General features: G+C 40.9%; 1 protein-coding gene across 1 annotated transcript; it reads left to right on the top strand.

Moving 5' to 3' along the window:
• Positions 1-33: 33 nt before the first annotated feature.
• PITPNA (phosphatidylinositol transfer protein alpha) lies at positions 34-26644 on the top strand. Its single transcript, XM_082493300.1, has 11 exons — positions 34-154; positions 5453-5483; positions 11072-11217; positions 11811-11910; positions 16628-16702; positions 17080-17163; positions 18552-18629; positions 19551-19661; positions 21307-21429; positions 22164-22233; positions 23573-26644. The coding sequence occupies exons 1-10, from the start codon at positions 135-137 to the stop codon at positions 22209-22211; spliced, it is 816 nt and encodes a 271-aa protein (XP_082349426.1). The 5' UTR covers positions 34-134; the 3' UTR covers positions 22212-22233; positions 23573-26644.
• The last annotated feature ends 24 nt before the right edge of the window (positions 26645-26668 follow it).

The following is a 26668-nucleotide window of genomic DNA, read 5'->3' as shown; positions in this document are numbered from 1 at the left end:
GCTCCGGCTCCCCCCCACCCCCCCCTACCCCCTCCCTTCCCGCCCGTCCCGGTGCGGCGCGGTCCAGCGGAGCGACCGGGAGGCGTCTGTCACCTTCAGCGGGGCCCGGGCGGGAGGCGCGCGGCGGCGCCGCCATGGTGCTCATCAAGGAATAGTGAGTGTGAAGAGCTTCCCCCCCTCCCCCCGGGTCCCCTTCACCCCCCTCCGGTCACCCCCGGCGGCGCTCGCCCGGGCCTGGCGCGGTGACCGGCCGCGGAGGGCGGCCCGGCCCGGCCCTGCCCTGCACTGCGGTCGCGGTGAGGGAGGGGGGAGCGCTGTGTGAGGGCCTCGCCGCCGGTGGGGGCGGGAGTGAAGGTCACGGCGGGATGGGGGCGCCCCGGGAAGCGGTGGGGCCACCGGCGGGCACCGGCCTCCCTCTCTCCCTCTCTGTCCACCGCCGCGGCGGCTCTCCGGTGCCCGGCAGGGCGGCCCAGTCCGTGCCCCCCTCCCCTCCATAGCTTCCCCGGCTCCTTGTCCTCGCCTCCGGCTCCGCACTGAGGGTGTATGGGGTGGTGGTGGTGTTCCCGGTGGCCCGGGGGGGCACGGACTGATGGCGCCGAGGGCCTTGCGGGTGTTAGGAGCTGGGTTCGCCCCCCGGCTCAAAGCACAGCGGTTTCTGTGGGAGGCAGTGACATCTTGCCCCCTCCCCCCCTTGTTGTAACAGGGCGAAGTGGTGAGCCTGGTTTTGATTGCCCCCCGATTTAGCTGTGTAATTTCTAACTAGAGACTAACAAGAGTGAATGTGGCAGAAATAAGATATCTCCAAAATATTTTGGTTGTTGTGTTTTGTTGTTTTTTGTTTTTTTTTATATGAAAACCTCACCTTGGAGTTCTTTGCTGTCCCTGAGGCTGCTGCAGTTGTTCTGCCCCGTGATGGGGAGGAAGGGGTGGAAAACAGGCTGGACAGTCTGTCCTGAGTGTGTGTAACTATTAGTCACATCACTTTTCGTAGTCTTTCGTTCAGCTCTTTTATGTGTGCTAACGTGGTATGCTCCTTTGGACCAGTGCACTTTGGCTAGGTGTCTTTGAGCTCTGCATACAACTGCACATATTTCTTTCCTGAATTCTTCAGGTTAACTTAAGTGCATTCTTAAGTGAAGTGCATTCTATCCTTTTAAACTTCTTTTGACTGATGGAAGATGCCCCCCCCCCCCCCCCCCCCCCTTATGGAAGACAGCTGTGATCCCAATGATAAAGTGTGTTTTCAGGTCTTCTATTAGACACGTTTACCTACATGACAGTGTCCTCTTTATAGCATTTACTTTGCCGGATCATGGACCATGGTGTGGTTTTAAATATTAAAACTATGTTAAGGGTGGTACTGATCCTTGTAGTTGTCTTTAAACTTGACTAACTCTCCCCCCCCCCCCCCCCTCCAATCCTTAAACTCTTGCTATTTTTGTCCAACAATAGGGGTGTAGAATTTAAAAGCAGCAGCAGAGCTGATAACATAGAGACACCGTTACCTTCTGCAGTGTTAAACTGGATAGCAGACAGAAACCTGGGCTTAGTGCTTAGTTTCTGGTGCATGAAAAGATAATTAACTTCTTCCTCTATAACATCTGTTTTTTTTATATTTTCCTATGAATTCAGTTGATTAATGTACTTTTATAGCACCTGTCTGGTTTATTTCTATTCACGTTCCTATATCTTTTTCATGCTTCTGTTTACAATCTCTTGCCCCGTACTGCAGTAAAGCTCACTTGCCAGTGAGCTATGCTACCTACAGGGCGTCTTGTAAAGACAGGAACGTATGTACATAGAATTTTCAGATTTCTGAGAGTATGAAAAGTTCATTTTGATGAACATCCCTTCCAAAACTCATTTTACTTGATATTATAATTTACCTCACCAAATCACTATACCTACTGGTCTTTCACATTGCCTGTTTCAGAAACAGAATGTGAAGTATAAATGTTAAGACTAAAGGTTAAAAGACCAGAATTGCTAAATTTGTTTCTTTTTACAGGCTTCCGTTTCTATTTTCAGAAGGGTCACCAAACCTTTTAAGTCTTGTAATTAGCTATATTATCCTGTTTATTTTCTTCCCTTCTTTGTGTCTTTATTAAGACATATGTGGCTCTAAGGACAGTCAAGGTTGCTACTGTACTTTAGAAATGAGCATTTATGTTTTTACTTCTTGGGATTCCCAACTAGCTCTAACAGTGGCATATTCTAAGTTGTGTCACTGTATTGATTCTGGTATGGATTTTTCTTGATGTTGTATGTGAAAGGTGCCCATTTTACATGCTATTTGGGAATTTTTTTGAGTAAATCTCACGTTCCAGGAAGCAGTCGTTTAAGACATACAGAAACTACTTGTTTTGATGTGACCTGGATATTTGGAGTATTTTGCTATTATTGTTTGATTAGTTCTGGTTGCCTCAACACTACATACAGGTAAATTCCTGCCTAGCTCATGTAGGTGTTAAAAATTTAAGTGAATTGTAACTGCATGTCACCTGAGCAGATTATTCTTCCATCTCTGTGACCCCTTGTCACATCCTTCCTAGTAAATCAAATGGGTATTATTGTGTGCTCCATAGGTGTTTTAGGAGATGTTACAGAAATAGAGCAATATAACAAAAATCTGATGTCACATCTTTTATTGTCAGACACTCTGTATCATCTTTTCTGTACAGCTTTTTGTGCTGATGGTTATGCAGGGGTAGCTTTAACATTTTCATTTGATGTCAAATCAGTCTTTCAGACTTCTTTTTCGTTTCTACCTATCCATGCTACGGATAAGCAGCATGGGTTTTCTTAATTTCTTTGATGGTATTTTTCAGGTTTCAGGGTCTGTAAATGCTGGTTGATGTCTTGCTTGCTCTCCTTATTTTGATTTAAGCTGCATTTGAAGATCTGGAGGAGAATCAGAGTGTAGAGACTCACTTCCCTTTCCTGTGAAGTGATGATAATGACACTGACCTTCTCTGTAGCTGTACTTCCCTTTGCTGTCATTTGAGGCAGATTTTAATCTAGGAGGGATCTAAAGTGTTGTTCATAATTTTCAGGCCTTTGATATGGCAGGCAACCACATCATATAATTTCTCATATGTTGATCAAGTTCTGTCCCAAAGTTAGGAGTTTTTGTTCCCGTTGCTACTCCTGCGAAGCTTTTCCTCTGGATCCTCTTGAGCAGTCTTCCCTCCTCCTTCTTTATCACTTGACTACCTATAAGTGTTAGTCATCCCCCACATTCTTTGTTTGCTAGGCTAAACGAATTGTAAACTATTTGACTTCTTTGTGTTTCTGTTTCTCTGTTCATGAACATTGAACTCTAAGATAATGCTCAGATCTAGTGTCTTCTGGTTTCTAAATGGAACTTCATCAGCTTACGTCAATCTTTTTATGCCAGGTTTTCTAAAGAAAAATATTTGAATTCCATTCTAAAGCTATTGTTTCTTCCCTGTTTCTTGATCTTTCACCTTATCATCCTGTCCCTCTTCTTACAGCAGTTTTATGCGGTTAACTAACCTAATGTCATGCTTGATGGCATGGTCTACCTGTGGAAATCCATTTTCTTTTTTTTTGTTCTCCCTTATGTAAGGAATACCATACCGAATTGGACTGAAGGTCCTCTTCCATTTTGCCTTCTAGAGATATTTGTAGGAAACAATACATAAATAGTGAGTAGAATGATTGTTGTTCAGTATATCTTACCTGTAAGTGGCATACAGACTTCCAGGAATTGATCAAATCCCATGTCAAAATTGCTTAAGGGATTCCTTGCCAAACAAAAGAAGTATAACTTAACTGTGCATGATGTAAAGAAGTACATTTGATTGGTCTTAAATCTGCTGCCTAATGATTTTTATTCTGTCCTGAGTTGTTCTGTTGTAAGACATAGTCATTGTTCCTTCTCCATTCAATTTTTCACACCATTCATGACTCTCTAATGCTCTACCATATCTTAATCCTTTAGCTGTTTTTTCTTCCAAGTTGAAAAGCCTAGTGTAACTACTTCCTTCTCACACAAAAGCTTTTTCCCATCTCCTTCACTTGTTCTGTATCTTCTTTGAGATGAGGTGACCAGAACTACATGCAATATTCAAGATGTTGATGCATGAGAGATTATAGTGGCACATATGTGTGTGTGTATGTATGTATGGTGTTCCAGTTTCTGATGATGTGTTTACTTTTGAACTGCTGCTGAGCTGATGTTTCCAGATGCTTTTCCATAAGGACACCAAGATATTTGCTGGCGATAGCTAGTTTGGGGCTCATTAACTCCATGTGTTTGGGGAAAATGAGTGCCTATAGTGCATTATTCTGCTTTTATTGACACTGAGCTTCATCTGCAGTTCTCAGTAGTTCTTTCTGCAGTACTTTGCAGCCAGCATATAGTGTTGCTGTCATAAGTAATCTTGCATAATCTGTAAACTTTTGCCCCTCTTACAATTTGTTCTTGTGGTATCTTGCTGGTAACATTCCTCTAGTGTAGAAAAAAAATTCAATTTTCACTAGTATTGCCTTTTTCAAAATCAGTTTATTAATAAAAAGGACTTTTGCCTGATTCCATTATATCCTGATTTCTTTGAGACTAATTCCCAAAGAGTCAGGAATTCTTCCACCCGTGGGGACTGTATCCATTTAATGTCTGTATCTTGCTTTGGTTCCTAGTTTCAACATCATCCTTACTGAAAGCAGAGGTCAAATACAAATTTAGTTTTGGAGATAAATATAATATTTTTAAAGGCCTTAACATGCATGCATTTTTATCAGCTTTAAATTTAGTTTTATTCCTGTCTTTCTCAAAAAATCACAGTGTGACTTCTGGCAGCTTTTGCTCTGTAGTCCAGTCAGTTGATTCTAAGAGGCATTCAGGAAACCACAATGTGGAAAAAAAAAAAAGTGCCTCGTATAGAAATGGCAACACCTTCCTTTGTGGTCGGCTCTGAGAAAACCTTCTGTGTAGTTCTCTATTTAATGTTATTTCCTACTGGATAGGACATATAAGCAAATCATGCAATGGCTTGTGACTATCACAGATCTCTGCAAAATTGTTGAAGCACATAGCAACGCTGTACAACAACTTGATGAGATATAAGATGTGACTGTTGAAAGGACATAGTGAGAAGGAACATGCAACTGTTCTGATGGTATGTAGATTTGTAGGCTAGTAAGGTATTACCAGTAAGGGTCTATGAGAATGATACGGTTTTAGTATAGGATTGCAATTATGCTATATCATGTATTGATTCTCTTTGAGGCTATTATAAATAGTCTTGGGACTAAAGAGTAAGTGCTAGGGATGCTAACTCTAGGTGGGTGCTGGAATACTGGGGGAAGTGGGTGCTGGAATACTGGGGGAAGAGGAGAGCTGTGTAGCCACTGCTGTGAAGGGTGCATGATATAAATTTTACAGCTGCAGGGATATTTGTTAACTTTCTGTTTCTGTATTCTCTTTCAGCCGCGTTATCCTGCCTGTGTCTGTGGAGGAGGTAAGTCCTTTTTGTCTTGCTTCCTTTCTTTAGGACTGTAAATAAACTTGTGATAAAAGCAGTTTGTATGAACAAGAACTGGAAAACCTAAGAGAAGGATATAGCTGTCTTCAGGACCCCTGTGAGCTGTTACTCATTCACCATCGTTTTGACCAAATAATTGAAATTCTTTTAAGCCTGAGGGTACTGATTCTCTCTCTTATAAAGTACTTTCAGACGTGTTGATTACAAATCTTGACTTGTCAGACTGTTCTAAAGTGCAGTTTCCTTTTGATTAACACTATTGTTCTTTTCTATATTTTTTTAACATGAAGAGGAAGCTTTAGTAAAAATTTAAATTACCCTTTAAACTTTGTTTTGCCAGAACACTTCTGTTTTAAACCTTTAGGCAAAGACCAACAATTTCTTCTGATTTGTGAGGCTGGTATAGCAAAAGAAAGATTGTGTGTATCTTTCCTAGGACACTTTAAGACCTGTCTTCTCTAGCTCTTACAGAAAGAAAACTTTCTTTTTGTTTAGGTAAAGCTGTAATTGAGAGAAGAAATGTAGTTTATAATGGACATGGTGATTTTGATCACCAAACTGGCTGTGGAATAGCTGTGCAGAGTCCGTGTCTGATTCCCTGCTGTTTTCTCCAAGTTGCAGCTTGCCTTCTGCAGTGAACACCACTCTTGCAGAGAATCTGGTGATATAAATGTTTTCAACTTTTTAATGTTCATACTAGCAAGGTAGATGAGAAATTGAAATGACTGAGTCTGTAGTACTTCTGTAGTAAATTCATTCTTCCAGATGTATTTTTTTCTTTCTTGTGATCCTTGGCTGAAAGCTGTAGGTTTGTAAGCTCTGATCAAGGGCTTGTTCTAACTTGTAGGGAGAGCTGTGATAACAGCACTCCTGTTCATTTTTCTTTCGCCTGAATATAGCAGCTACTGCGGCATAGACAGTGGTGAGCTGGATCATGGCAGCACTGTTCTAAGCATATCCCTTTTATAACTCTCTACTGTTTGACAGAACACAGTTTAGAACTTGATGTAGTGTATTCCTGCAGCCACGAGGCTGGCTAGTAAAAGAAAAGCAATGCCTAGTTCCTTGTTCCTGTGGATCAGTCTGCTGTGACAAGCATCACGTGCTGACAGAAAGCCTAGAAGTCTGATAGGAGAGTGGTTTTAGGTCTGTATTCTATGTTGGTGGAAGAACGAGGCTGTTAATGCCAGAAGCCTGTCTGTCACTTACTCCTTACCTGTAGCTTATGTGCTTTCTGCATAAATCTGTTTCAAGCAGTTTTAACAGAAGTCCAACTAAAGTATTACAGTAGGTTGGATCTTATTGTTTGGATGTTTGGATCTTATTATGCCTGAGCGCTACTTGTGTGGGGAATTCCTTGACAAAAAAAGGACTATCGTGATAAGCTTTATCAAGTAAGCAAAGGATGCATACTTGCAACTTAGAGAAAGCTAAGAGTAAATGGTAAGGTACTCCAGAGCTCAATAAACAGAAGACCTTAGCCTAAATAACAGGAGCCCTGCCTCATACATCTCCTAGGTATCAAGCCGTGTAAAGAGAAAGTCAAAGCATCAGTATACAGATTGTTTCTTTGAGGGGGTTAGATTGGATGGAACCCAGCACAGGGTTTTTCTGAGTTCTCTGATACTAGGATTACCCTTCATCCAGTTAAAGCGAGTCCCTCTTTTCCCTCCCCGGCTGGATGTTCAGTGCCAGGCATGTTTGAGCCTTGTGTGTAGGCTGCGTGTGTGGAAAACTGAGGTTTCAGGCGGTATGTAAATCTGTGGGTCTTGAGCTACCTCCTCGTCTGGGGATACCCTGGGTTCATCTGTTTCAGAAGGTGTATTCCCCTCCTCTGGATCAGAGGAGTTCCAGAGAGTTGAGTAACCTACTGAAAAGTCTATAAAGTGAAGAGCAAATAAACATCATTTGAATAGAAGGAATGAAATTACTAGAGAGAACACCTTAATGTGCTTGGGTTGTGGCTAAACTGCCAACCTGACTGAGTTTAATTTCTCCCCAAACTTGCATGTTGTCACCATGTCCCCTGAGTGATGCCCCATTTCAAAGTCTGGTGGTTCTCATGTGATAGGCCAGATTTTAGGAACCAGTTCCCTAAGTGGAAAGAGTTCTAAAGTTTGCTTGGCTTTGTATGTGTATGTATGTGATATAGTAGTTTTAAAGGTATGCTTAAGAAGCAAGGTTATTTCCAATATTGACTCAAAGGATGACTACTGCTTTGGGTTTGTGTATTGCTTCATCGCCCTTCCTGTGTGGAAAGATGCTGACACATCTGTGCATCACTTGGTCACTGCACTGTTGTCTGTACTACAAAACAGCTGTTAACTGCATTGCTTTCAAGGATTTCCTTGTGCACAAAACTCTTAAATAGGGCTCTGGAGACTCTTGACCGTGTATCTGCTCATTAAGCATCTCTGGCTAGCAAGAGTACTTCTGATTTCACTTTAATATGGGCAATTTTTGCTTGAAAGACTTAAGAGTTCACACCTTCTGCATGCAAATTGTTGCCAAAAGTCTGATGCCAATGCATAAGATAGGGAATTAAATTAATTATGACTTTGAGGCATTGTAGTAGGGCTGAGGGAGTCTTCTGTGTTATTTTGTGATGCTGGAGATTCTGTGTTCAGTCCCCTTACCCCTAGCAAATGGAGCCTAGCCAATAGTAAGGAATTCAAGAGAAAATCAGTGATCAGGAAGACATTGGGAAGGTATGACTTAATGAATAAAGAGATCAATGCTGAATAGTTCGCCAAGTAACTGCTAAGATGAGAGCAAAACTGTGGAAGAGAAACCCTGGTGATGACTAAAACTTGAAGGCTGGGATGTAGGAGTTAGACTGTAGCAGACTGTCTTCTGCTAGGAAACTCTGCCAAAATGTGGTCCTGCTCAAGTGCAGGCTGCAAGCTGCACTCCAGTGTTCTTTTATACATTGTCGCACTGCAGGCAGCAAAAAGAAAAAAACCTTATTGTATCTTAGGTGTTAACCTTTACTCTTGTGCTCCGACCAACATCACATTGCACAGTGCCAACTTTGAGAGTGTGGACTTGAGTGGCTGCGTGGGTGTCTTGCCAGCTGCCTTTGAAATGCTGGTATGGATTAGAGCTGTGTGTACACATTCTGTGCTGCCTCTTTGTTCCTCTCACATGGGAAGGAGCTTGCCAAACACAAAGGACTCTTATTTATTAATTGTGTTCAAAGCTGCTTTCAGGAAAATAATCATTCTTGAAGATGGCTACATTGAGATCAGGCCTTCTGAAAGAAGTTTGGTGTAATGAAGATATGCTGTCAGCTGTATAAGAGGTGTTGTGACCCATATCAAGGGGGATAACTTCTTGCGGATGAGGTTTTTGAGAGCTCTCAGGTCTGTAAGGATAGGTTGGTCTGACACTTTGGACCTCATGGAGCCGGAATCTGTTTTTCTGTTAACTTTTGCAGGCAGATGCTATGGGATTTGTTCATTGGGATGATTTTATTTGGGCCTTTTCCTCTTATCAATGCGATTAAAGGATCAGAAATAACAGGGAAGATTAAATGGTGAAGATGCCAAACCGAAGGGCTTATCCTCTTAGTGTCTGACCTTTGACCCACGTATTTAAAAGGGAGAAGGAATGAATGAGAGACTGTTACTAAGAAAAATTAGTTTGTGCCCCTGGAGACCTGTCCTGAGACTTGCTGCAAAGCAAAGCCATTCAGTCCCCCCCTCTAACGCTGTAGTTGCCAAACTCATGATAAGTTCTATTCTATATGAGTGTACGTGTGGTTCCTACTCTACTAAATCAGCTTGCTTCTAAGATTTCACAACTCTCATGTTTTGCTCTTCTGGAGGGAGGTGAGTATTCTGTTTTGTATGGGTCATGTGTAGGGAGTCATAAGGAAAGCAATGTAGTGTATGAAATGTCAGAAGGCAGAGAGTTGTATTGCAGCCCAAAATCCAGACTGAAACCCAACCTGCTGGTGACAGTGCAGGAACTGTCCAGCCAAATGAGGGATCCTTGTATAACCTGGGCCAGCACCTCCTGGAGAGACCCATCAGAGCTGTTGCTTTTACCTTGAAAGTGGTCTGTAGATTGTTTTTCTTATAGATTACTTTTACTGGATGGCTGTTTGGTTTGGTTTGTTTTCAGGGATAGTATAAAAGGTAGTCAGGCTTACTTAATATGTCCATGTGTTGAACTTGAGACTGTATGGAGCACTTGTTTAAATCCCTCTGGTATGCTTTTTGCCCTGCCCCAGATTAACTGAGGCCAGGATATCTAGCCTCATTACTTTGGCTTACCATCTACTACTCTTCCAATAGGAATAAATGTTTTCTTGTTCTTTGTTAGCACCAGATGGTACAAAACAGCATAGATCTTAGGTACTGTTTTTATTTTGGATGCTCTGACAACAAAATTTAACCACTGTAGAAATCTTCCTTCATTGCTAAAGATGTACCAGCCTGGTGAAGTATTTTTGGGTTGTCAGCTTGGAGCAGTATTCTACTTTTCCAGCCTGGGTTTCAATATAGGGAATGATAAGTGCTATTCCTGATTCTGATGCACAGCCCTATGCTAGGGAAAAGGAAGACGGCCTAAACAGTGTTCCACTGCTTTGTAGTTATGTTTTGGAGTTTTGGGTTTTTTGGTGTTTTATTTTTTTAATCATTGCACTTCTGATGCCTAACACTTTGTGGATTACCCTTTCAGACTGCCTCTCTGTACTGCCTTTGGCAACAGTTGCTGTTTTGCTTTCTTTCAGTTCTGAAGACTTAACTCTTTTAAGTTTGAACACTTCCTTTTCACTTAGTGCTTTAGATTTGTCCTCAAACCTTGTCTGCTCATCTAACTTTGCCTCAAAGAGGCCTATGTGAATTTTTTTCACTTGATAATATTTCTTTTGAGCTCTGCATTCCCTTTTACAGCTACCAGAAACAAGCATGTATTGGTCTTTACATCTTCTGCAGAGAAGAATGTTCTGTTTTGTTCATATTCTTGATTTTCCTCTCCTCTTCCCTGTGAAACATTTGGGCATGCTTATTATGAAAGAGATTGTATAGTATGAAGTAGTTTAAGTGATTCATGGGAAATAATGCTGCCATTTTGTCAAGAAAACACACACAAAGTTCCTTGGGATTCTTCTGGGTAAAGTACTGTATGCTTATTAGTTTAGGAGTGGCGATGCATTATTCTCAATTTGACCTGAACAACTGGGACACCTGTGTGGCAAAAAGATTGAAAAACAATGAATTTTGGTACTGTATGCCTGAGGTTATCTGCATCTTCTTTAAATGTTGTCCTGACATTCCTTTAATATGTTTTACTTTCCTGAATTTGTGTTGGTTTGGAGCTTGAGATTTAAGGGTTAAAGGTAACTATCCTATTGGCAGTTCTTTCCTCTTAACTACCACTCAAGTTTTCTGTATTAAAATGAAATGAAATGAGCTGCTTATCTGGACACACAAGTGGATGTCCTTTTTTCTGCCTTCTGCCCAGATAATAAATTTATCCTTGGCTTCTTCTGGTAAAGTTATTATAACTTCTGCTAAATTATAGCTCTCACAATAATGTATCTTTAACTTCTTTAGTATCAAGTGGGACAGCTGTATTCTGTGGCAGAAGCCAGTAAAAATGAAACTGGTGGAGGTGAAGGAGTGGAGGTCCTGGTTAACGAACCCTACGAAAGAGATGGAGAGCGTGGGCAGTACACACACAAGATCTACCACTTACAGAGGTATGTGAAACATTTTATTACCAGAGTTGGGCAGGGTTCCTTGGGCAAGAGGAACTGGAGGAAGATGCAATAGAGTTCCAGTGACTGTGTAAATCACAGATTATGTAAAGGCTGAAAGACGTGTTGGTAAGACAGGAGTGTAACAGTAGCTGGCACATGGTACAGCTTGAAGTGAGCATCACTGGTACACCTATGTGCCCCTGTTAGCATGGCTGTTTTCCCAAGAAAATCTGGCTCTGAGCTCTTCAAAGCAAATATAATTCTGTCACCCGGTATTTTGGTACTTGAATTTGGCTAAAGAGCAAAATGCTTCCTAGATTTCAACCTGTTTTCAGTCTCCTTTTTTTTTTCTTGTTTATTTTTGTTCTTTTATTACATTAATAAGGTTTAGATTAGCCTGTCCAATTCATCAGTCTCTGCAAATTGTCATACTGGGAGTGGGGAGAGCCCCACCAATTCCACCAGTGTGCACGTTTGCAAGAGTCTAGTGTCTGCATTTCAGGTGATATTCTCGGTCTCGGAGTGTCTGGGCCATATCTCTCATTACATATAGTTCTTATCAATGCCTTCCTTCCTATTTCCAAATTCTGCAGCAAAGTGCCAACATTTGTGAGAATGTTGGCCCCTGAAGGAGCTCTGAATATACATGAAAAAGCATGGAATGCCTATCCCTACTGCAGAACTGGTGAGTGCGTGGGGGAGGACTGGGGATTGCTGGCTTTTTGGTTTCTTGGGGCCAGAGGGGGAAGGTATGAGGGGATAATGAAGGAAGCAACCAGTAGGGAAGCTGTCCCAGCTCTTACCTTAGATTTCTGTCCTCTAAGCCCTTTCTGTGATCAGGAAAAGCAAAATACAGTGTTGTGGAGTTAAAAGAAGTGCCCTTGTCTGATGTGCTGCTAATGAATGACAGTGGAAGAGAACAGACCAAGAAACAGATGTTAGTCCTACTAAAGGAACAGATGTGTAACATGAGTGAAATAAATGTATGAGGGATGATTTTATGTACTTAAGCACAGCATAGCATGGTGGGGAAAAAATGGAAGATGCAAGAAGGGAACAGGGAAGATCTTCATTGCCTCTTGCTTAGTGCAGTTTGATGAGAGCAAGTGTTACGCGATTGCTATTTGCTCAGTTGCAGGATCTGAGGTTAGTAAAGGTTGAACAGGTAATGCTACAGTTGCTTCTGGGTTGTGGGCTTGACACAGATATCCAAATCTCATCCAACAAGCCTAAAGTGAATCCATCTGTAAAGTCTGGTGTGAAGCTCTGGAAGTTGTGCAAAGTGGTGAAATAACATCAAACTCAATTTTTACAGGAGCGTTTTGTATCTTATTTAGTTACTGAAGTTATCAGCCACAGTGTTTAACCACTACTGGTTTTGTGGTCTTTGTTGCTGTAGGAACTGCAAATTTGACTTTGCCTCCAAATTTATGTAGTATTTTTGGCTGTTTTATGCTGTTTGTATCTTTGAAGGATACATTTTCTGCTATTTGGTAGTGATGCAGTTGCTATGGAAACTGTAAACAAAAATTCCAACTGTTCTTGAAAATATAGAAAAACTTATTTTTCAACATTTTTCTTAAGACAATTTTAAATGAAGCGTTTTAAAGAAGGAAAAATATTTGCAGCAGGGGAGGATAACATTACTTCAGCACGTGGAATTACATGCAGCAGTCTAGCAGAATGGATATTTCAAATACAAAATTCAGATATTTTCATCATCAACTGCAGAATAAGTTTTTAAAGTGTCACGTAATTCAAGATGCTGAAACAAAGTTATTTACAACCTATCTTTCTCATTTTCGTGCAGTTTCCTTGCTGCATATTATTTAAATTAGCTAGTAAATGTCTAGTTTATTGCCATGTTAAGTACTCTGAACTGGTTTAAACTCAAACAGTTCTTTCATTAATTCTTTAAATTGTGGAAACAGATCTGACTAAGTTGACTCCAGTAGGTTTTGCCAGACATAATGCGTAGCTATATCTTCCTCCTCTTTTTCTTCTCCACCGATTTCTGAAACAACGGTACAAGAGTTAGCTTGTTTTGTCACCCTTAGCTGCTTATCCTTCAGTTACACACTGCTAAAATTCTACTTAAGTGGAAAAAATGTGATACTAAAATCAAGTACGAGGCTTTGCACCACAGAAATAAAGAAATTTCAGATTTTGGTATGCTAGAAATGATAACATAACAAAAAAAATCCTCAACTGTAATAAACACCAATATAATATGAGATAGAAAGTGCTTTGTTGTGGGGGTTGGAGCAGAAGGCAGTTTTTATGCGGAGGCCGACAAATCTGTTTAAAGAATCTGCCAGCCTGACGTGAGTCAAGAAAAACTCAGAAAAGTTGCTGAAACCTTCACTTGCTAGTACTGGACAGGAGGGAGGAACCCACATATGTGCTGTAGGCTACCTTGTGCCTTATCATTTTACTTTGGGATGCACTCAGGTATTTTAGTTGTACATGAAAAGTTTTGGATGGCCTCACGTGAATCTTTGTGCAACACAAAGAGCCATGCTGGCTTTGAGTCCTCTCACTAGAATTTGAAACTTAAGAGCCAGAGACACAGTAAGAACTAAACCTGGTTTGACTGTGTAGGAGTTAATGCTACTACTTCTTGTGCCTTCCTGTACCAAGGTGATATTAGCGTGCTGCTCTCTGGACCACTGCTTATTTGCATATCAGCTGTCACATAGAGCCTTTTAAGTTTGAATAAAGCAGTACTTTTAGTTAACTGTGCGTCATGGTATTTATTTTTTTTAATTATATGAGATTATCCTTCTTACCTTTCCTTCTGTCTCCTCTGTGAAGCTCAATTATTACTTTAATATGCATATTATATACCATTATCAAAGAAGCACTGCAGGTTGAGGGAATTTTAATGCCTAGCTTATAACTTCCTGCAATTTTGCACACTTGTTTGTGCTGTAATATGTTGGTTTAATGTACTTTGAATGTAAGCCTTGCTTTTCTCCTTTGAGAGTATGATCTGTAAATGAGATTGTTGTATGTATTTACAACTTCTACAGTAAAAATGAAGTGAGGATTGCCTAATAGTTATAACCGTGGGCTGGTGCCAAGGAGAACAGTCGTCTTGGTTCTTTTCTGCAGTCTGACTTAAGTATTAATGTTGCTTAAATGTTTTTAGAAAAGCAATTCAATGTGTGTTCCACTCTTCTGTGTGTCAGCATGAATGCCTGCAGCCAAATGTCAAGAAATTGAGAAGTTATAACTGCAGCTTAAATGTGTAGGAGTTGCTCTGTAACACCTCAAGTGCAGGCCGTAATTTGTAGCAAGCTGAGCATCTAAGTTTTAATGGACATTTCTAAAGAGATTAATTTGTTTGCTTTACAAATGAGGAGTCTTCCCCACAAAGAAGAAATTAAGAAGGTGAAGAAACTTGTTTTAAGGCAGCTGTGTAGTCATGCTGTATACTCATGGAAAAGCAGTTTGTCATGGGAAGGTGGGAAGGCTCTGATTTATAATTACTGCTGGTTTATTCAGTATTTTGTGTGGACTAGCAGGAAAAAAAACTCCTTGCAGAACTAATGAAATATTCTTTGAGATGAAAGTCATCCTTTTAAAAATTAGCCTCAGCTCTGCTTGCTTGTTCTCTCCATCCTCCACCCCAACATGCCAGTCTAAATAATTAGCCTTCTGTAAATTACTGTAAAAAGCAATTTTCAAATTGTTATGGGTTTAGAGCAGTCCAAGGCCCAGCAGCAGGCAATTAAGGTAACTGGATGTGCATGTTAGATGATAAGGGATGGTACTATCTGCAGGGTGTTGGGTTGGAAACTCAAGAATTGTAATAGTACCTTTAAAACAAAATTGCTTCTTAGTAAAGCCCTCATGTCAAACTTCAGAACAAACCACCAAAGTTCAACTCTAGCTTCAGACGTCCTTATTCTTAGAGTAGAATTGCTAACGTACTCTGATGGCTCAGGTAGAAGAGATGCTGACTGTTACAGGATCTTTAATTGCTTTTCTGTGTTGAATAATTGAGCCTTACTATCCAGGGAGTTTAGTTACCATGAGCAGTAGAGATGCAGAGGGTCTGGTTACCGCATGCAGGAGCGATGAGGTCTGCACTGGCCTGAAATTCAGCATGTGTTTGCTTCAGAACTACAGAGAGGTTTCTTATCTGCAAGCTGAGAAAGGATTGGTAAAATGCCGTCAGCTGAACATACTTATTCCATCTTCTCATCCAGCTGGCTGGAGTCCAGAGAGCAGAAGTGGCAGTACATAATTAATTGCTGCACCACTGGGTTTCTCCAAGTCTGAGAATTTCCAGAGGTGAAGGGGGTGAAACTAGCTGGTTTTTATTGACTTCTAGGGCTTTTTCCTCTGTAGTATCAGCAGTCCCCTGGGAAGCTGAAGTTGTCTGTGTTTTGCTGATAGTGGGAGGAGGGCGACGGTGGCTGTACGTTCTTTTTTCACTAAAGTACTGTATCTCTTTCTTTTCATGTGTTGATTTCTTGGACCAGTTATTACAGTAAGTATTGCTTTTACTGATGATCTATGGAAGCATGTGTAACGTCTGAAATGAAGCGTTCTGGGTATAAGAAACTCCTTAGCCTGAGCTAAAGGCCCTTTAGCTTTTGTCATTGTAAGATCGCATGGACTAAACCCCTTACCAACAGTGGCATATCTACAAACACTTGGTAACTAGGGACAGAGATTCTTTCTTTACTGCAGCAGTGCTCAGCTTTACAAATGGGAATGTACCATTGTCTAGATAAACTGATTAAAAGAAAGTTGCTCAAGCCATTATGTCCCTTTGAGTAATCTGTCTTCTGAATTTGATATTTCCTTTTTACATGCTCAGTGTTTCGCTGGCTTGTGCTTTTGTTTGTACTCCCTTGAGGGAGGATAGGATTACCTTTGGAAGTCCTTTTCTACTCACAGTAATAATGAGAAATGGAAAGTTTTTTTGCTTACTTGGCAGAACTGTGCTTCTTGTCCCTTCCCTTTCCAGTGTCCAAACACATCAGTTTAATATTGTTGTTTGTTTGAAAAGTTGCATCCAAATATGTAGTCTGTGTTAGAACAATAATCTCTTTGAAAAGACAGTTTCTACCTAGTTAACTTAGGTTATCCCTTCAAAACTCTAGAGAGGCAGATATTGTACTTTAAAGAAAAAGCTATTTATAAACTCTAAATGTCTCACTAAAACAATGGAACTTGCATTTTTTCAGTGAACAATTTGTGGTTTATTTGATCTTGCATATTTAGTGATCAAACAATTTTGCTAAAAGCAATGATATGTTTACAGATAGTTCAGAAGTTCCCTAAGTAAAACCCCTATCAAGTTATAATTCGAGTTGCCTTTCCTAATGCTTACCTAGCTAATACAGTGACAAGTTATATATCCAAAGAATAACAATAAGCTTTATTTTAATGACAGAATGAGTATATGAAGGATGACTTCCTGATCAAAATTGAAACCTGGCATAAATCAGATCTTGGAACACAAGAGAATGTAAGTACTCATGTTGTGTATTTTATTCATCTCTTGAATGTCACAATGCTGCTTTCCATACTAGATTAGAGGATTGCTGTGTGGAACTGTCTATTTGCTGTGTTCCTGGATTTGAAATGCTTATTGCACTAGCAAGGCAGAGACTCCCTCCTGTTGGCTTTTCATATATGCTGAATAAAATTGTCCCTCAAACACTTGTTCTGTGTGAGCACCTTTGCTTCTTTAGAAGATCACATATTGTGTGTTTACCATGGTGTCCTCTCTGTATGTGGAAGGGGAACACTGGGTGTCTGCATCTCCATCTGTTTTTTTTACAATCTTAGAATGGAAGTGTTCTATAGTCAATCGGTTACATTAGTCTTATATTTTCACTGCAGGTTCATAAACTGGAGCCAGATGTATGGAAGAATGTAGAAGCTGTTTATATAGACATTGCTGATCGGAGTCAAGTACTTCCCAAGGTATGGTAGGTGGGTAAGAGCTACCTAGTGTGGGATGCCTTGTGCTAAAGGAGGGGATAATGTACAAACTGTGTTCCCAAGAATGGTCACAGGTAACAGGAAAAAGGAGAGGATGGGAAGAGGAAGAAAGGCATTCCTTAAAAGTGTTTAAGCAAGCTAGAGGAAGAGCTCTTTTAAAAGCTATGTCAATGCTGTCTGTAAAATGCCTTGCTTAGCCTTACAGTACATGTAATGCTGTATATATGTAGTTCTACACCACTGCAGCTGATTATAATGCTTGAATAGCAAGAAATGGGACTGCCCTTTCTGTACAGGATCTTTTTTAAACTGCCTCCTTTTTGAAACTGACCCATGGCTTCACAGGTGTATCTGGAAATCATGTAGCTAATACTTTCTTCTAAGAATCACTGCAGTTACTGTAAGAAACTAAGGGATGTTTCTATACTGTAGTGGGAAAAAAACCACAACTATATATAAAAATGGAATGTTGTTTGAGTTTCCCCACATAGTAATTCTGATAACATTCAAATGTGGCTAATTTACCTGTTCTCAAACTTGGCCTTGTGTATTAAACCAGAACTAGTACTTATTTTAGCTTTTCTTTCCAATAAAGATTAATTGGTAGAACATGAGTAGCTTCTGATTCTGATAGGTTAGGCAGGTACTAAGCTGTATTTGCAAATACAAACTACTCTGAATTAAATGCTGTCAGAGAGGAAGGAGAAGTCGCATGGAGCAGAAGACTCCTGAAGAAGATGCTACTGATTGATCACTTTCGGCATGAAACTGATGATGGTTTGAGTTTGGTTTTGTTTTAATTGAATTGGGGGTAGGAGTAGAGTACACACCTGAGTCTTAATGCAAGATGCAGGAGGGGAATGCTGCAAATTATTTCCTGTGCAATAGGTGGCATAACTGGTGCCTCTTTTTGATGGTACTGTGAGTTTGACCGTACTTGTCCTCTAGCGTGGAATATGTGAGCATCATAATGATAGAGTGCTGGGGAAAATACTAGATACCACAGCTCCAGAGAGCATAGCTATTTTCTGCAGCAGCAGTGTTTAGCTCCCAAAGAACGAGTGGTTACAGGAAACCTATCCTGAGGGTTTGCAGGTTTTCTGATAGTCTTACCCCAAAGGAGTCCTTTACAAAGGTCATATCAGTTTGTTACCACTTCTTCACATAGGTCTAGGACACAGCACAGGGGGGAGAAATATGTTTCCTTGAAGAGTGCCTGACCTAATGTTGAAGTCTGAAACCAGTAGCTCTTAAGAAGGCAGTTAGAGGTTAGTCTTTGTCCACCAGAAAAATAAATCCTTTGTGACAGTGAGCATCTGGGTAACAGTAGGATAATTTGTGTTTAATCTTGTGTCCTATCTGTCCAATAGGATTACAAGGCAGAAGAAGATCCAGCAAAATTTAAATCTGTCAAGACTGGACGTGGACCTCTGGGTCCCAACTGGAAGGTATGTCTTACATAAGTTCAGGAACTGTATCAGCTTGCGTGACTGAAGTATAGATACTGGAGCTTGGAGCCAAAGGTAAAACATTGGATTCACTTCAGTAGAAGGAAACGCAGGACTTAACCGGTGATCTGCTCTGAAGTTAAAGGAAATGGAAGAATTTGGTACAAATGGGTAGTGTGAGTTCCAAGAAATCGCTAGAGCTGTCTGGTGTTCAGCCCAAGGATTCACCCAAGAGAATTCAAGGATGAAATAGCTGAGTTATGAGCAGCAGTGTTTAACCTTTCACTTAAATCCTTGGAATCTGAAGACTCTAGACATGCAAATATGATACCAGTCTTTAAAAGGGACCCTAAATGGGATCTGGGGAGCTACGGGTATCCAAGTCTGATCTCTAGCACGCAAATGTAGTAGAAGATGAGGCTGATGTGATTCATTTGTGAAGAGTGGATATGGCTGTTGTAAAAGGAAGTGGGAAAGTCCATCATACAAACCTTGTGGAGTTTTCTTTAAGGCTGGATAGTTATGTGGATGACTCGGATGATATAATCTGTTTCCAAAATGTTTTAGATGGGGACTTTGTCAAAGGCTGTTAAGGAAACAAAGTAACCATGGCATAACAGTGAAAATACTGAAAGACATAAATTTAACAGAATTAAAAATGGAGAACTGAGGAGAGGAAGGAATGGTCCATTCTCAAATGGAGGGAAGGCCACCTGTGGAGGAAACTAGGGTCTACTTTCATCATGCTCTTAGGGGTGCACAAAGATGTGACAAAACTTGTCGATAAAAGATAGGCAAGGTGTAAGGATGCACAACCATTGTGATGAATTGTGGAAAGACTTCAGAGTTATGACTGAAGGAACTGCTTTCCTGGAGGCATTTGACCTGAGTCCTGATGTGAATATCTTGGTGTCTTTGCAGAAGGAGCTGGGGAAACAGACAGATTGTCCGTACATGTGTGCTTACAAACTGGTAACAGTCAAGTTCAAGTGGTGGGGTCTGCAAAATAAAGTTGAGAACTTTATACAGAAGGTAAGTGATCTCTTTGGTGGGGAGAGATGTGGAAATGAGGCATGTTTCATCTCCCATCTGCTTTAGCACGTCAACAACTTCTAATAGTATATCCTGCCTGGAGATACTAACTTGAAACCCAGTCATGTCACCTCAGGCGATACAGTCAAGGCCTCTGCCTGATACATTGCAGTCAGTTAAAGCTGGATTCAGTTTGCTGCTAATCTAAGGGTAGGCTGGGCTGATTGCTCTGTGAATTGGCTATTGAACTGTTTTCACTTTAATGTGCAAAGGTAAACTGGCTGTTTTGCATTTAGTAGATCAACCTGAGAACTGCAGTCATTTGGTAGTTGATTTGTGAATTATGAGATGATGCGTGTGTACTAGGGTTATTTTGGTCAGGGGCAAGACATGTTTTTGTGGGAGATAGCTAAACTTCTGTTATCTGATCCTAATCAGCTGAGGATCTTTCTGGCAAGTCCTAGAGCTCTAGTCATGTTTTCTTCTCCTAGTCTGCTGCTTGAAAAACCTGTGTTAAAAAATAAGCAGATGGTTGGGAAACTTGGTTAACTTAAAACATGAGTAATTGGTATCTTGAAAAGAGCTTTTTCTGTGGCAGAGGTCATAACCCATGAACTGCAGCAGGACGCTAGACCTGGGAATCAGTACATGCAATTTTCCAGGCAATGCCATGTTCATAAAATGCCTATGACTTCAGATCGCGGAGACTTTTCAGTGCTTAATATTGATAAAACTACAGTGCTGCTTCTGCAAAAGCAATTCGTTGGTGATATAATCTAAAGAGAACTCTAAGGTGGCATGACCATGCTGCTGCAGGATTTCAAATACCTGTAACAAAAGCCCTGAACAAAGCAGTGTCTTGAATCCCTTTCTCTTTACGAGTGTCTCTTCAGCTACACTTTTGCGTCAAAGTAGTCGAGCTGCTTTTGATGAGAGCAAGTTATCAGATGTGAAACCATAATTGGTAAAACTGAAGTGTCCTTCCTTAATGAGAACTTTGCAAAAGGCATTGTATACCCCTAATATAATGATTTTTGTCTAACTTATCTCTTATAAAATGTAAATAAATTGCTCCTACCTTGAAGTAGCTTGTGCACATTAGTTACCTCTGCTAAAAGATTTTCAGCTGTGGAAAACAGGTTTAGGCTTTTTTTAGGTCACTGCAAAAGAAAAAAACAAGATAGGTACATGTCAACCCTTTACACTTGCTAACTTCCAGTTTTTCGCAAGTCAAGAATTATTTTAAAAATAATTTTATTCTGTTTCTCCTTTTTTCTGCACCTTCAGGCCAACTGTCGTGCTCTAAGTAAACCCAACCTGGACCACTTTATTCAGTCAGAACAATACTGTCAAATCAAAGGAAATTAATAAAGCATTCACTAATTCTTTCAATGCACTGTGCAGGCTGCTGTCTAAGCTTTTAAAAAATGCATTTCTCCGGGGATTCAAGGCTTTAGATATTCTGTTAAAAGAATAAAAATTAGCTAGCTCCAGTTTCCAATTATGGCAGCTATATAGAAAGGTAGGTGAGGGAGCTGATTCTTCAGTGTACACATCTCTGAAAATTGTTATGATCTGGTTCGATCCATCTTAATTGTCTTATGAGTAAGCTCTCTTGTATGTTTTATTCCTCCTCCTTTTGCAGCAAGAAAAGCGTCTCTTCACAAACTTCCATCGGCAGCTCTTTTGCTGGCTTGATAAGTGGGTTGATCTGACTATGGAGGACATTCGTAGGATGGAGGAGGAGACCAAGAGACAGCTGGATGAGGTCAGTGGAAAAGCAGGGCAGGTGTGGGTTGTGTGAGAAACTGTTTCTATCCAGTACAGTAGAGAGAGGAGAGACTGCTGCATTGTGGTAGCATTGTATGTATTGTCCACCTGCTATTTAGGTCATGCTGCTTGTGGTTTGAATAATTGGCTATGACTCCGTTGTGCTGGCTAATCATTATGGCCCAACAACAAACAGAAAGAGAAGTCCAATAAATGTATTGAACAACAGGTAATGAGGGTATGAGTAGCAATGATTCATTTACCGCTTTAATACCTTCTGTTAGCTTTTCACCAAAGCCGAATGGTCATTTTTGTCCTCGTTAGTTTCCAGAAACCAGTTCAGTAAAAGGATTTTTAGCTCTAAGTATTATAAGCAGGTAGTTGGGGTATGTAACAGGGTTCTTACTATGAGAAACGCAGATTTGGTAATAATGACTACATTGTTCCATGATTTGTGTCCTGCACTGCACCCTTCTCTTCCTTCATGCCTCAGGATATTTCGTCATAGTTTCATGTACACTGTGCCCTTTGGATAATGGTTCCAGATCCCTAGCAGACCTGTAGCTTAACCAAAAATGGTGCCTGCACGTGCATATTCACAAAAACTGATTTAGGATGCTCAGATATAATCAGTGTCTTCCGTAAAGGAGGTAGCCTAATGTGTTCCATACCAATAAATTTTGAGCTAACATCATGTGAGAATCAGTATTTCAATAGTGTTTTCTCTTTCAGATGAGAGAAAAAGATCCAGTGAAAGGAATGACGGCTGCAGATGACTAACATGACTTCTTCCTTGTGCACTGTAGGTATCAGGAAAGTTTGACAAAACTCTGTATTGCTGTATTTAGGAGAAAAAAAACATTTGGGTAAGAAAGGATCCTGTTCATAGCTTCTGGCAGGCAAATCTGTGGTATTAATTGTTTTTATAATGGACCTGTTTCGCTGGCTGGTCGACAAGTGAGTTTACTGTCTTGTTTCAAAACTATTCTAAGGAAATGTCTGAGTGAAAAGTGTAAGAAAAACGTGTTAGAATGTTTTGTAGACTTTATTGCTATTCTTATTTTTGTAATGCATGTGTTACTTTCCATGACTCATAGAGAAACTTTTGTCAGTCCCAAAAGAGTAAGTTGGACCTGCAAATACTTAGAATACATTTGGAAATTGAAAATTCCTTGCAAGTATGCTTGGACTTTATTTCTTGCATTGTTTGTTAACAGTATTTACTAGTGGGCCAAGGCCTGGAGCAACACCTGCACATTGCAGGAGAAGCAGCGATGACAATTTTAAAGCTTTTTACTTGTTTTCACCTTATTTCGCTATAAGTATGCTAACTTGGCAGGGGAGGGACTATTGTACTGGAAAGCATATATGCATTTACCTTTGTTGGCCAAATCCCTAGGCTGTATTCTGTACAGCATGCTGGATGATAACATGTAAGCAGTGCTGAGAATGCTGAACCTTATTCTGTTAAATTGTGTAATCAGTTTGGAGTTTGGTTTGGTGGATTTTTCTTAGATGCTGTAGAAAAATGTGGTATAGTATTAGGGAAGTAAAAAGGCGAGGAGAAAGAAGAGATTGTCCGTTTATGTAGAGAAGTCCAAATTATTAGCCACAACTTTTCTAGGGCACTAAAACGCCACCCTAGCTATCCGTGGAAAGAATGGTGTTGGGCAGAACAACAGCCTTTTCAAGGACTGACTGTTTACCTCTGCTTGTCCTCTGTTATCTGCTGGTTGTTTGGTCGTAAGTGGGGGAATGCAAGGTGAGGGAGTGTCTGAAGGGGGTGTCTTCTCATAGATGTATTTTAATTTCTAATGCAACTTAAACATTTTTAGTTTCCCATTCATTCACATTTATTCTAGTTCTTGGAGAACTGAGTTGGTGGTCTTCTCAATTGTATTGTAGGCTCTGGTCTTGTAGATTGTTTAAATTGCAATTTCTGTTTGTCATTTTTAGGATATGTTGTAAATTCCACTTTGGATTAGTGCTGAATTGTAATGTTGCAGAGGTGCATTGCCATTGTCTGCACTGGTGACAGTGTGTCTCACGTCTGCTTTCTGAAGGTTCAGTCTGACACTTCTTTTGGCACACTGCTTCCCAGAGTGGTTCTAAAATGTTTTCCTGTTGTCTCTCTATTTTAGTTTGCAAGACAGTCATCAGGAAGGCCCGGGGAATCCACACTCTTGACTGACGGACCATCTCTGGATCAAGCCTTTCTATATCCAATCGGCAGGCGATTTTAAATCTCCCATAGCTAATTCTAGATGCCCCTTAATATTGTGAGCAAATAAACCGTCTGGTACTAAGCACTCCAATGTTAGCACGTATATGAAGGAGGTAGCTCCTTGGAGACGTGTGACTTAGAGATCGCTGTATTTACGACTCCTCCCTCCTTTTTTTTCATTGTGTTCAGACCAATTTCCATGTGGCTCTGTTTGATTTCCAAGTGACATTTTTAGCTAAAATAGTCTTGTGATGTGGTGACTTAGATTTTTTTTTTCTTTTTTTTTTTTTTTTTCCAAGTGGGATAAACTGCCACCTTTGTTCCTGCCCAGCCCTTCACCATTCTTTGAATGTCTATTTGGAGAGGGAAACTGTCAGTATTTTAGAGTGCAAAACTATTCCACAAAATGCTATGCTCTGATCCTTGCTTCCAGGGTAAGAAATTTAACGGCATGTAATCTGAATACATAATCAGGAGTAGCCAGATATAGTTCTTGGTCTGCAATGAATCGTGATACGTGGCTTCTGCACGGCATTACTTTGTTCTGTCTTAGCATACGTGAATTAAAGACTGCACAGAAGCTGCTGCATTCAGTGTCCCCTTGCTAGGGCCTTCAGCACATAACTGTTGAGTTCAGTTTAGTGGTACATGGTCCTTTTGGCCCACGTAGCTATGTTCTTCAGCTGTGTGTGTCAGTCTTACAAAATGATTATGAAAAGTTGCTTGACAGATGTTGCAACGTCCTGGTTATTTACTAAGACTTCCCATAATTTAAAAAGCTGAAATTATTTTGACTAATAATAATGTGATTCTCCCTGGACAAATTGGAACGTAGCAAAAGCTGGTGTACAAGTAAAGTCTTGGTATCTGATTATATCCAGGTGCCTGGGTCGGTGGTTCTGCTCAGCAATAATACTCTTCCCATTGCAAGACTGACTAAAATATCTCTTTTCATGCTATAAAAAAGCCACCTGCAGTTGTTTTCTAGGATATCTGTCAGTTATTATATATCACAAAGGATACTGTTAAACAATGTAAAGAGCTCTGGTTATTAAATGAACTCAAATATTTACTGTAATTATCCTTATGTTGATATCAGCTTTAGACAATCAAATAAGCAGAACAGAATCAAAGAAATATTGCTTTATTACATATGAGAAAAAAAAAATTTTTTTTTGCTTATGCCTAAGGCCCAATGTTTGATTTTTTTCTTTTCCTTTTTTTCTTAGTAGTAGTCACTTCATTTTCCACTTCTGTATTTGGTGGCATTAACACGAAATACTGAATGCCAAACACAGTCGTGGGTGTATCGCCACTTTTGAGGAGTCTTCTTGGCATTCCGTAATACATACGACTCCTTCAGCCCTTCACATTCCTGCAAGCAGGAGATCCTGAAATGATCCTGTGCAGTGCTGAACAAGTATATGCTGGGATCTGAACTGGTTTCAGCACGAAGGAAGATGAAGCAAGCTCTGGAGGGAGAGGATGGCGTTTGGTTTCTGGGGAGGGGGCAGTTTATCCCTTTATTTTTTAGTTTGTTATTTTGCCTTACTCATGTCTAAGTGCAATAAGCTCTGAATTGTACCAGTAACTCTGGCAGGCTCTTCTCAGTGACCTCAGACGGTTTTGCGGGGTGGGGGTGGGGTTTGAGGGATTTTTTAGCAATCTCACCAGGCAGAAGTAAAACAAATTTGTTGTAAAATAGGTGAAGAAACTAAATTTTAATCTGTGAGGCTATTTGGGACCAGGATGTTTCATGGCATCTTCTATAGCTGTTCAAGAAGTATTATAGGAGTGTAGGGCCCCACTTATAGTTTGTTCAGTTTAAAGTATTTTTAACTGAGAATTTATGCACTGACTTCCGTTTGTGTTTGTCGGTTACGTTTTGAGGGATTCTTACACTTGAGGACAACCTGAGAATACATATAGCACACTTGTTCTTTCAATTTGTGTTATCCAAGAGGCTTTCTGTCTGATGACACTAATCGCTATGGAAGCAGATTGTAACATTCCACTGTGCAAACCTTTTTTTTTTTTTTTTTTTTTTTTTTGATCCTCTGATTTCAGAGTAAGAGCTTTTACACAAAGCTTTCCTGATTAGTGGAAAAACTTGGGCGGGGGGGGTAATAATAACAACGCAAGAACTCCAGCCTGAATACTCTCCCCCCCCCCCCCCCCCCCCCCCCTTGCTTTTTTTCCTTCTGATTTAATCCACAGTGAAAGCATCCCTCAGCCTTGGGGTAGACAAATCCTACGACGACCGTTCGATCTTGATGCTTGGTTCCTGCTAGCGAGCGTAGCGAAGATCAGGCAGCGTTAATGACCTGGCTGTATTTTGGCTTTTGGTTAAGAGCCCCTCGGCCTGCAGGCTCCTGGTGGGGCGATGGCTGGGCTGTGGCTGTTGGGGGGCGATGGTCGTGCCCCAGCACTCTCCCCCCACCACACTGGGTGGTTTTGGGGGGGCGATGGTTGTGCCTCGGCCCTCTCCCCTCACCTGCGTTGGGTGGGTTTGGGGACGACGGTTGTGCCTCAGCCCTTTCCCCCCACCACAACCGGGTGGGTTTGGGGGGTGATGGTCATGCCTCGGCCCTCTCCCCCTACCCGTGTTGGGTGGGTTTGGGGGGTTGTGCCTCGGCCCTCTCTCCTCACCCGCATTGGGTGGGTTTGGGGATGACGGTCGTGCCCTGGCCCTCTCCCCCCACCACACGGGGTGGGTTTGGGGGGTCCGAGGTTGGGACCTCGCCTCAAGGCCGGTTAGCTGGGGGGCTTTCCCCCCTCCCCACACCGCACCTCTCTGGGTTCATCCCCACTGGGCCTCCCCGCCACCTTCTGATGGGTTCATCGTGCTCTTTCCTTTGGCGACACACACTTTGTAGAATGGGTTAGATTATCTTGTTGTTTCTTTAAATGTGAGTTTGTGCCTTTTTTGTCTCCTAATCTTCCAATACCGGCATATTGGAAACGAAATCTAATAAAATACTAGACAGAGCTTCACGCCTCCGCCTCCTTTGTT

This window comes from Vanellus vanellus (genome assembly GCF_965231255.1).
Source record: "Vanellus vanellus genome assembly, chromosome: 19".
Taxonomy (NCBI): domain Eukaryota; kingdom Metazoa; phylum Chordata; class Aves; order Charadriiformes; family Charadriidae; genus Vanellus; species Vanellus vanellus.
The sequence above is the reverse complement of the archived record's forward strand: the minus strand, read 5'-3'. Positions and strand labels throughout refer to the sequence as shown.

Bases quoted from the DNA above. Each gene is read 5' to 3' on its own strand.
- PITPNA (XM_082493300.1), top strand. From the start codon at position 135: ATGGTGCTCATCAAGGAATA. The intron at 16,703-17,079 runs GTAAGTACTCAT...TTTTCACTGCAG, and splicing joins ATCTTGGAACACAAGAGAAT to GTTCATAAACTGGAGCCAGA. The intron at 17,164-18,551 runs GTATGGTAGGTG...TCTGTCCAATAG, and splicing joins GGAGTCAAGTACTTCCCAAG to GATTACAAGGCAGAAGAAGA.